Genomic DNA, 11,704 nt, shown 5'->3' on the forward strand with positions numbered 1-11,704 from the left:
TATGTGTTGCTAGGGCTCAGCTTCCTAATGGACAAAAAGTTGATAACAATAGTACCTATTTCTTGGGAATTAGGCATGTAAGTGTCAAATTATGTTGAATGAAAATCAAAGCAAATGTTGTAACTCCCAAATAGCACACTTTTTTGTTCTTTCATATAATAAAGTAAAATTTAACATACATGTAAATAACAGAAAAATGTAAGATCTTTCTGAAAAAAGAGGTAACATATTCCTATCAAAAGTCCAGTAGTTTGAATAAAATGTTTCCGTACAAAATTTCCCTTATTAATTCATACAGCACGCACCCAGTAAGTTATGTTCAACTAGGCCGTGCTAAATATATTAAGAAAAGGATGTACCATCCCAGCTCATTATAAGGTTATGTGACCTAGAAGGGAAAACAGGTATCAGAACATTTGACTATTTTATAGCAAATGTCTCCAAAATACATAAGCAATTTGCTACAAAAATTCATAAGAAAAACATGGTTGCTAAGCAACTAAGCACAGAACCTCTGGCTTGTGAACTAATCTCTACATTATCACTGGGCCCTGACTCATCACTGGTAAATGTCCAGGTTTCAAAGAGGTCTCTGGTGTGAAATAGCTAGATGGAGGATTTTGTAAACATGTATGAAAATGGGCAGGCATTCCAGACTCGCTAGCAAAAAGCCAATAATACCAGATGAGGCTGGCATTGTACAGCAATCCAAGATGCCAAGGAATTTCCAGGCTTTCATCAGTGCTAAAGAATAAACAGTACATCCTGTGCCTTTTGTGAACAGTTTGCTTCTCAGTGAGCTGATTAATGTATTTTCCTTTCATAGGTGTCTTTGGTTAGCTTGGTGGCCAATGCTCTTGGCTACTCAGAACTTGGTGCCATCAAATCCCTACGGACACTACGCGCTTTAAGACCCTTAAGAGCCTTGTCCCGGTTTGAAGGCATGAGGGTAAGAAGACTAGAAACTCTACAAGATTCATGTCAAAGCTGTGCATACAGTGATTTTTATACAGGACAGCATGATCTTCTGAAATATACAGAATTTCTGAAGTTCAGAGCCATATCTTAGAGATCACTAAGTTTAACTTCTTGCAACTGAAGGCTATTTAAGCAGGACATGAGGAATTTGGGCAGAGCAAAATCTACCATCCAAGGATCCTGCAAAAACAAAATCTCAGGGCTTATTTCTTCTCATTATCACATATTTTGAGATGTCTTCTCACTGCTGACTTACATTTTAGGAGGTCTTCTTGTTTTTCTAAATAAGTTTAATTCCTGGCAATGAATATCAGGCAAAATTGGTTTTTTGCACTTTACTTGTTGATTTAATATGAGTAATAAAAACTAGTTATACAAGAAAGCAAAAATAAATTACAAAATCTAGACATAATAAATAAGCAAAATACATTGCTAGGATAATTAGCTAAGTATTGAGACATCCTCAGATTTTGTTTTATAAAAGTAACTTTCAAATAAACATTCGGAATGTGCTTCATTTTCCATAGCTCTTGCATTTTCCTCCCTATTATTTTCCTTAGACACATATTACAGTTCGAATCATAAAGCACACACTTGCCAGGCCCCTTATGGTACTGTTTTGCACAAAAACCAGTATTTTTTTAGTCTGGTTTGCAAATGCATGTGGGTATTGAATTACTTCAAAGTTACAGGGTTTTCATGTGAGGAGGTGATTTGTTTGAGGCAATAAAATTGTTTCATCCTTGACTACAAAATGTACTCATCAGAATGTAACTACTCGCCAGACTCTTGGAAAGAAAGACATGTTTGGTTTTTACATTGCAATTTTAGTGCACCAATACTGTTAACAACATTATAGCAATTATTATTCACTTTCAAGTTCTTTTCAAAACCATCTCCTACCATCACTAATATTACTTAAGGTCTCATCTGATTTCATGGTTTCATACTAATAGTTCTTTTAAAGTGATGATAGTCACTGAACACAACAGAAAACTAGAAATTTTCTCTAATCTGATAAATTTTTATTCATTCATATGAAAAGATGAAAATTCCAGCCATATGAATCCTATATTTATTTGAAGATAAATGTATTTAAGAAGCATAGAGGATTTTACACATATTTTAGGATGAGAAAAAACTTAGCAACTGTAATATATTTGTGATTATTTCTTGAAGAAATAAAATTGAATTAGAACAGAAAAATTTTATAACATTGGGTTTCAGATTTTAATGTCAACTTAAAAGTTTTGATTTCTAAAATAATGTTTATGTTATTTTAAAAAAACAATAGATTAGTTGAATATAAATTCTAAACAAAACAGTCTGAAATGAACTAGATTAAGTGAAAAAGTTACTGTTGACCTCCTTAGAGATTTTAAAATACATCGTAGTCTTTTCTAAATTTTATAAGATGAAAGGGGATTGAATTTTCCCTTAACCAAATAGGGTGGCCTAGCTAGAAGAAATAGCATGTGCTCCCAAAGGGAACATTTAAGAAACTTGGTATAATAATAGTGAGGTTATAGTCAGTATTCTTACATCTATAGATAAATCTCACTTCTTACTCTTAATATATGTTTTAAAATTAGAATTTCACAATCAGAACAAAAGGATCTTGTATAGTCCTGTACCTATTCTTCATAGCTACAAAAAGTTACCTGCTCTGATTACACTTTAAAAAAATTTTTACTACTTTGATTATTTGTAAAAGGTTTGTTTGTTCATTTATTCAAATCATCAATAATTCAGACTCTTGAAAATTGAAATGTATTATTTAAAGATGATCATTTATTCTGTTGGCATTTAATATGTTTTTTTCTTTTTTTCCTAGCACAGAAACATTTTCTGACTCCATCTTACTTTATCAGGTTTTTGTTTATTTCTTTTTGTACATTAGTGTATTTTTGTTTCCCTCAAATCCTCATATCCTTACCTGTATTCTTGTCTGTTTTCTCTTATCAAGTATGAATGATAAACTATTAGAAAAAAAAGTCTTAGAACTAGAAATCTACCTAGATCATTATTTAACTCTTTTCAAACACCTTTTAGTACTAAATACAAAAGTGGACAGACTGGTTCCCATCTTGGTCACTTGTATCTTGTGTTTTCCTCAATGACCCTTCCAGGTGGTTGTGAATGCCCTCGTCGGAGCGATCCCCTCTATCATGAACGTGCTTCTGGTCTGTCTCATCTTCTGGCTGATCTTTAGCATCATGGGCGTGAATCTGTTCGCCGGCAAGTTCTACCACTGTGTTAACATGACGACTGGTAACATGTTTGAAGTTAGTGAAGTCAACAATCTGAGCGACTGTCAGGCCCTTGGCAAGCAAGCTCGCTGGAAAAACGTGAAAGTGAACTTCGATAATGTTGGTGCTGGATATCTTGCGTTGCTCCAAGTGGTAAGTGGCTCCTGTGAGTTTTGAAAACAGGTTTTAGAATTACTCAATTTAGATTATTTCTCTGCTTATTTTCATTATGTGATTAACTTTTGACACACAAAAGTATTTGATAACAGAAATGATATTCACTAGATTTGATTATAGAGTAGTTGCTTTTGTATTTTCCCATGGTACAGCTTTCAATATATTTTAATGTGACATTATATTTCTTCCATTTTTCTTCTTGTTTTATTGAACACAACTATCATTTGTAGTTTCCCATAGTGATCATTCCCAAAGCAACAATTTTTGCATATTAAAATAATAATATGTATATTACAGTGATCAATTTAATGTATTAGGCAGAAACTTATATAGTAATATTTTAAAAATATGATTTTACTATGAATAGAAAAGTGGATTTTAAAATATATAATGGTTAATATGTTTACATAACTAACAGTACATGTACTAAGGAAAAATTAAAGAAATTGATTGAATTGCATTAAAACATAACTATAGTGTTGAATCATAGAGCTTACTTTTGACATAAAAGAAGATAGAAGGTAAGCTTGAGATGGAAATTTCATTAATTAAATCTCAAGTTAAATGTTTCTCTATCAAAAACATCTGCCTAGCAAGCACAAAGTCCTGAGTGTGATTTCTTTTTTTCTTCCCCCCCTTTGGCAGAAACAGGGATTGAACTCAGGCCCTTGTGCTTGCCAGGCATCTGAGTTTGATTTCTGGTACAAAAAAAAAGAAAAAAATATCTTCCCAGAGAAAGCAAGTTTTAGCCTCAAAATAAAAACCTTTTTTGAATTTCAATTTTATTTCCTCAATTCATTTCAGTCTTTTCATAGCAAGTTTCATAATATTGTACATAATTATTTATGATAACAATGTCAAAATCTCATCAGATACTGTGCCAGTCTTTGATGAAATTTTTATGCAGAATTCAAATATATATTGTTTACAGGCCACATTTAAAGGCTGGATGGATATTATGTATGCAGCTGTTGATTCACGAGATGTAAGTATCTCTTAACTACCATCTGTTTATAGCCATATATGTTTTAAATTTTCCTTGTTAAATATTGTACATAATTTTACTAAACTAGAATTTAGTAGTACATAAAATCAGAGTATTTATCATTGCATATGAAAATTTTCAATTTAAACTAATACACTTTTACATAAATATTTTGGTTAATATCTGTCTAATATGTATCTACTATGAAAGACTAACTGCACGGATCAGAAACATCAGATTAGTCCTATAAATAAGACTACTCAGTGTGAAAGTTGCACAGTGGCAGAGTATTTCTGTATCCCTGGAGAGTCTGATCAACTAGTCTACAAAGGAGTTTCCAAGAATATTATGATACTTAAAAGCAAGCAAGTTTCATGGAAACTCAATTTTGAAAACAGAAATAAAAATAGTTCCCCAAAAATCTATTTATTCTGTAATTGACTCTTAGAATTTGAAATTCTGCTACTAAAGCCATGTCTTGAAGAGCTAGCATTTTCAAAACCAATAATGTATTGCAAGAACAGAATGTTTTTCCTATTTATATCACTTTAATTTATGCTAAAAAAAATGTTAGAGTCAAGACACAATGATAAAATAGACTCAAGAACAATTTAGTATTTGCAATTCATTTTTGTGGTAATTTGAAAATTTTCTTTTTATGAAATAGTATCTTAGATAAAAGTAATTGTGTCAAGTAACATTCACTATAATTATTAACGTATTTATCACTTTAATATCATTTACTATTTTCAATATGATTTAGGTTAAACTTCAGCCTGTATATGAAGAAAATCTATATATGTACTTATACTTTGTCATCTTTATCATCTTTGGATCATTCTTCACTCTAAATCTATTCATTGGTGTCATCATAGACAACTTCAACCAGCAGAAAAAAAAGATAAGTATTCCTTAGCTCCCACTTTTCACTATTTTTAGTTTCTATAGGTCATGCAACCAGCAGGATGCTTGTAGCCATCATGGACCTGGGTCCTGGTGGTCTCATTTCCAGTTTACTTCATGATTAGTGAAGCTACAGAGCCCAGTCAGCAGCTCGCCTCCAGGTGCACCCCGCTTGGAAAGGCTGAAGTTGCTTTCTGACACAGGAATTTGACACTGTTTCAAAACACCTACTAGAGCCTTCCAGAAATTCTCTCCATCCGATTTTCCAGCTTTATGCTCGACACCGCCTGCTTTGCATCGGCCGCCCTGCCGCCCAATCACTACAGACCCCCATTACCACCACCGGTACTTGCTATCCACAGATCTTCAGGAACTTTTCTAATCTTTTTTCTGGGATGCATTTTCCAATAAATTATTCCTTACAAGAAAAAAACAATGTCCAGGGATGTATCTCAGTAGCATAAGTACCTGCCTAGCAAGCACAAGGTCCCATGTTTGATCCCTGGTACTGCCAAGAAAAAAAGTTACAAAACGATATTGTAGAAGAGTAACAATGGATAGTATACTGTGTATTGTGTAAAGTAGTTGCCCATATTGTAATATATAGGCATGAAAACCTGATCGAACAATATAGGACAACCCTTTCTTTTCAATTAACTAACAGCAAGTAGTAGTATGACTATCTTGACAGTATTGTATGTATATGTATTTTTTTTTAATTTTCCTTCCAGAAAATTCATCATCCTGTAATTCTCAGATTAAGGGCATTATCTATGTAAAACTCTAAATCTCCCAATGTATTCTTGTTTCTGCAGTGCTTTTTTTCTCATACCTCTGTGTATTTTCCAACTATGTTTTTAGTCTCTTGCCTGTTGAGGAGTAAGACACTTAATAATATGCCATGTATCTATGTAATTCTGAGATCAAGGATACACCCCCCAAAAAAAGGATACAACCAAAATGGTCAAAATTATTGGTTACAGCAGCAAAAGAAAACATATTCTATTTCAGCAAATAGATTTGAGACCCTTAAACTTCCTTTAAAACCTACTATAATGAAGTTAGGATCCTGAGCTAATCAGAATTGTATGTACTCATCATTTTTGCATTTTACTAAAGTATTTCAGCCATCACATAAATGCAATAAGCATAATAATTACATAATTAAAAGGAGAGTATCCATTTAGAAAATGAACAATACTAAAGGAAGATTTAAGGGCCAACAAGATAGCTCAGTGGACTCAAGCATCTGCTTAGGCAAGCGCAGGGACAGCGGTTCAGTCCCTGCCACCACATGGCACCAGCCCAGCTCCCAGGGCAGGCTAAGCTGGTCACAAAGTCTGGGCATGGTGGCACACACCTGTAATCCCAGTGCTGGGGAGGCTGAGAACAGGAGGATCACTATGAGTCTGAGCTGCATAGTGAGACCCTGTAAAAACCACATACATTAAAAAAAAAAATTAAGTGTTTTAAAAGTACTGTTGTAGCACGTGTTGGGATTGTAACCAGTTTTATACTATGTCTTCACTTTGGAGGTCAAGATATTTTTATGACAGAAGAACAGAAGAAGTACTACAATGCAATGAAGAAACTTGGATCCAAGAAACCTCAGAAACCAATACCTCGGCCTTCAGTAAGAATTCTTATATTCTTTGAAATCTAAAGCCAATCATGTTGAATAATGCTCTGAATCAGTGCATTTGGATGGCACCACCAACACAGAGTCCTAATTATAAAGTGCATACTGTACAGAACAATCTACATCTGCTATGCACAATGCCAATTGCCAGGTTCTTATAATTCGGTGCTCATCTTTACATTTTGTGAGTTGTAAACCTCCAACACAGAGTTCCTAATATCTTCCAACTGCCAATGCCAAATATGGTTGGTGTTCCTCTGATCTTATTGTCACATGCTTTTTATGTAGATAGAGCTTTCTAGATTTGGCTCATTCCCCTTGGCCTCCCTCCTTGCTCTTTGATCTTTCATTCTTGAGATTAGAAAACATTCCTAACCAGCTTAGAAAAGATGTCTGACATCAAAAGCACTTATTGTTTAACCACATACAAACCTAAAAGTTTATTCAGAATGCACACTTTGTATCACTTCATAATATTAATAGAATGGTATAATGATAATGGATCATGTTCACAGAGATAAACTCTAACTCTTCTGTCCTCCTCTGAGATAGGTAAGAAAAAAAGAAATTGAGGTCCGAGAAAAACAAATTCTGAACCCCAGATCACAAAACATTGTACTTACCAGAACTGAGACTTGGCAAGGTCTCATGTATCCTATCAGTTACTTTAGTTGACTGTATTTTTAAGAATTACTGGAGTTGAGATGTGGAGGGTGAAGCAGAGAAAGATGTAGGATGGTGTCCGTAAGAGAGTGAACCTACTTCACTGAAGGTTGCTGAAACTGGGAAACATAGTTACTTTGTGAATTTTTGTTTTGCATCAGCTATGTAATTTCTTTCTTATTCTAAATTAGTAAAAATTTCTAAAACAAAATTATATTTGACAACCATATTAATATAGGAACCTTTGAAGGCAAGTGATTTTTCAGATGGCGGTTAACTGAACAAAAACGTTTTTCGAAAGTCATGAGTTTTTGTCAAAGCATTGGGAAAGATGAACAACAAATGTAAAGAAAAATAGATAAATTAACAAACACATAGACACAAAAAACTAGAAAGGTTGAACTAAAAAAAAAACCAATATACTTTGAGAAGTAAGGTATAACGACAAATTCCTAAATTATTGATATGCTAATTGGGTATTCATCTACCTACAAGCTTGCCTAGATTAACCTTCTTCATAAATCTTCATTATTGCTATTACTACTACAGAATTATCAGTTATGACCTTCAAGCAAAATCTGTGCATATGGTTAGTGAGTTACCATCAATTTATAGTTTTTTTTATTTAGCTTTGTCTCTGAAGGGCCTAAGTGAGCCACCATATCTTCTGTTGTTACAGTATACTTTTTAGTCTTTTAACATGAAGCAAAAAGAGCACACAAAATTGTTTAAGGTCATGTGAGAAAGGTGTACATCTTATGACCACTAAGTGGAGAGACATGCTCCTCCATTTTACTAAATCATTACTTTAAATTAGATGCACTAACCTGCACTATGCACCCTCTCTTTCCAGAACAAATTCCAAGGAATGGTCTTTGATTTCGTAACCAGACAAGTCTTTGACATCAGCATTATGATCCTTATCTGCCTCAATATGGTCACCATGATGGTAGAAACAGACGACCAGAGCAAATACATGACCCTAGTCTTGTCCCGGATCAACCTTGTGTTCATTGTCCTGTTCACTGGCGAGTTTGTGCTGAAGCTCATCTCGCTCCGATACTACTACTTCACAATAGGCTGGAACATCTTTGACTTCGTGGTGGTGATTCTCTCCATAGTGGGTAAGAATGGCTGAATTACAGTGGAAATGAAGTAGTAGTGAGACAGATGCCCCACGTACCACCAGCTGCTTGACATGGAAACTAGGTCTGAGAGTAGTAGTCCATGTAAATCTATAATTCAAGATTAATGTATTTGGATAAAATCTCTGAAACCTGAGTTTATTGATCAAGACACCTAGTTAGAAACTATATTAAAAATAGTAGATTTGAAAAGAGCAGACGAAACAAAAAGCATCAGATACTGCCCTTGTCCTCAACAACATTATAAACTGGGAAGGAAATGAATGTCTCTGACAAAAATTATTACAGTGCAGTAGGATTATTACAACAAGAAGCACTGAAGAGGCAATAATTGATGCTGCTCAAAAGAGTTAACAATCTTCCAGAGATAAGAGTGACCTATCTGAGGAAGATCTTAAGAGGATTGAGATTTGAGGAGAATGGAGAAGGTAGCATATTATAGAACTCCACATGTAGAGCTTCAGGTCAAATGTTATCCATTTTCTTCTAACTGAAGAGTGTCATTATTCAAAATTAAAAGGATGCATTCATGTTTCAGAAATAACCTCTGTCATTGCCACATCCCATAGTAAATAGGGTATATAATCTTAAATTGTTATGTCAACAGCTGAAATTAGTTGGACTTCGTAAAAGTTCATATTGACTTATATAATTCCAGATTCCTTCAATAAAACTGAGTAATCTTTAATCTAATATCACAGAATGTATCCATATATTTAGTAAAGGTTTATATTCAAAACAAATCTGTTTTCATAGACTATCAACAGATGAAACATTCCTGTAAGGGCAAGATACTCTATTCACAGTTCAGCTGTGTTCTGTGTTATTCCATAGGGATGTTTCTTGCCGAGATGATAGAGAAGTATTTCGTGTCCCCTACCCTGTTCCGAGTTATCCGCCTGGCCAGGATTGGCCGAATCCTCCGTCTGATCAAAGGAGCGAAGGGGATCCGCACACTGCTCTTTGCTTTGATGATGTCCCTTCCTGCTTTGTTTAACATTGGCCTGCTGCTCTTCCTGGTCATGTTCATCTACGCCATCTTTGGAATGTCCAACTTTGCCTATGTTAAAAAGGAAGCCGGAATTGATGACATGTTCAACTTTGAGACCTTTGGCAACAGCATGATCTGCCTGTTCCAAATCACCACCTCTGCCGGATGGGATGGATTACTGGCACCTATCCTCAACAGTGCACCTCCAGACTGTGACCCTGACACAATCCACCCTGGAAGCTCAGTGAAGGGTGACTGTGGGAATCCATCTGTTGGGATTTTCTTTTTTGTCAGTTACATCATCATTTCCTTTCTGGTCGTGGTGAACATGTACATCGCTGTCATCCTTGAGAACTTCAGTGTTGCCACTGAAGAAAGTGCAGAGCCCCTGAGTGAGGATGACTTTGAGATGTTCTATGAGGTTTGGGAGAAGTTTGACCCTGATGCAACCCAGTTCATAGAGTTCTCCAAGCTCTCCGATTTTGCAGCTGCCTTGGATCCTCCTCTTCTCATAGCAAAACCAAACAAAGTCCAGCTCATTGCCATGGACCTGCCCATGGTCAGCGGAGACCGGATCCACTGCCTGGACATCTTATTTGCCTTTACAAAGAGGGTTCTGGGTGAGAGTGGAGAGATGGATGCCCTGCGGATACAGATGGAAGACCGATTCATGGCATCAAACCCATCCAAAGTCTCCTATGAGCCCATTACAACTACTTTGAAACGCAAACAGGAGGAAGTGTCTGCTGCTATCATTCAGCGTAATTTCAGATGTTATCTTTTAAAGCAAAGGTTAAAAAACATATCAAGTAAATATAACAAAGAGACAATCAAAGGAAGGATTGACTTATCTATAAAAGACGACATGGTTATTGACAAACTAAATGGGAATTCTACCCCAGAAAAAACAGATGGAAGTTCCTCCACCACCTCCCCCCCTTCTTACGATAGTGTAACAAAACCAGACAAGGAAAGGTTTGAAAAAGAAAAAGAAAGCAAAGGGAGAGAGGTCAAAGAAAATCAAAAGTAAAAAGAAACAAAGAGAGATCTTTGTAATCAATTGTTTACAGCCTATGAAGGTACATGTGTCACCTGGACTCCCAGAGGGCGTCCCTGCCAAACTGACTGTTTCAACAAATACTCATGGTCAGTGCCTATACAAGACAGTGACCTCTCTGTCACTGAAACTCTGTGAAACAGGGCCCCAACTTTGACAGGAGGTTACTGCTCTCATTACCAGCTGACACTGCTGAGGAGAACTCAATGACTACCTAGATTATAGGAATAGTTGTGCTAAGTGACCGTTGTAACTACACCAAACACCTTTAGTACAATACTCGCATCCACTCTATTTTTAACTTCCATATCTGCCATATTTTTACAAAATTTCTTCTGGTGAATTTCTCTGATCCCTAATTCATAGTTTATTCATATTACTATGTCACTATTTTTGTAAATGAAGTTTACGTTATGGGGAAAGTATATAAGATCCCAGTGTTCCTACTCCACAAATCTTTAAAATACTTGGACAGAAATATTATGCCAGAGAGATGAAATTCTTGCTCAAAACCAGAAAACGTGTAATGTTAACAGTTTCAAATACTTCCATTTTCTAGATGGCTTTAATTTTAAAGGTGTTTAGTCTATTATGTTTGTTTATACCTGAACAGTTATGTGCCTGTAAAGTCTCCTCTAATATTTAAAGGATTATTTTTATGCAAAGTGTTTTGTTTCAGCAAGTGCAAATTTTAATCTAAGTTCCAGAGCTCTATATTTAATTTTGGTTAAATGTTTTCCGAAAAAAAAATCTAATAAATGTGTTCTAGAAAAGTATATCTAAAGTATCACTTTAAAATAGTTTTTCCACTTTCTGCTACAGTATTGCTTTGCCATTTTCTGCTCTCAGAAAAGCTGACAGTTGATGTCAAATGCCCTCTGTTATGTAAATAGTTATTTTATTCTGTGGTGCATGTT

General features: G+C 35.1%; 1 protein-coding gene across 7 annotated transcripts in view; it reads left to right on the plus strand.

Moving 5' to 3' along the window:
* LOC101567587 (sodium channel protein type 3 subunit alpha) overlaps window positions 1-10,929 on the plus strand; it is an 88,378-nt gene extending 77,449 nt beyond the window's left edge. For all 7 annotated transcript variants that reach the window (XM_023713635.1, XM_004629861.1, XM_004629860.1 and 4 more), the window contains 7 exons: window positions 827-949; window positions 3,108-3,380; window positions 4,336-4,389; window positions 5,153-5,290; window positions 6,821-6,925; window positions 8,448-8,718; window positions 9,574-10,929. In XM_023713635.1, the coding sequence (XP_023569403.1) occupies window positions 827-949; window positions 3,108-3,380; window positions 4,336-4,389; window positions 5,153-5,290; window positions 6,821-6,925; window positions 8,448-8,718; window positions 9,574-10,760 (2,151 nt within the window). In that variant the 3' untranslated portion in view covers window positions 10,761-10,929. The remainder of the gene's footprint in view (window positions 1-826; window positions 950-3,107; window positions 3,381-4,335; window positions 4,390-5,152; window positions 5,291-6,820; window positions 6,926-8,447; window positions 8,719-9,573) is intronic.
* The last annotated feature ends 775 nt before the right edge of the window (window positions 10,930-11,704 follow it).

This window comes from Octodon degus, unplaced genomic scaffold, assembly GCF_000260255.1.
Source record: "Octodon degus isolate 3935 unplaced genomic scaffold, OctDeg1.0 scaffold00032, whole genome shotgun sequence".
In the NCBI taxonomy this organism is placed as follows: domain Eukaryota; kingdom Metazoa; phylum Chordata; class Mammalia; order Rodentia; family Octodontidae; genus Octodon; species Octodon degus.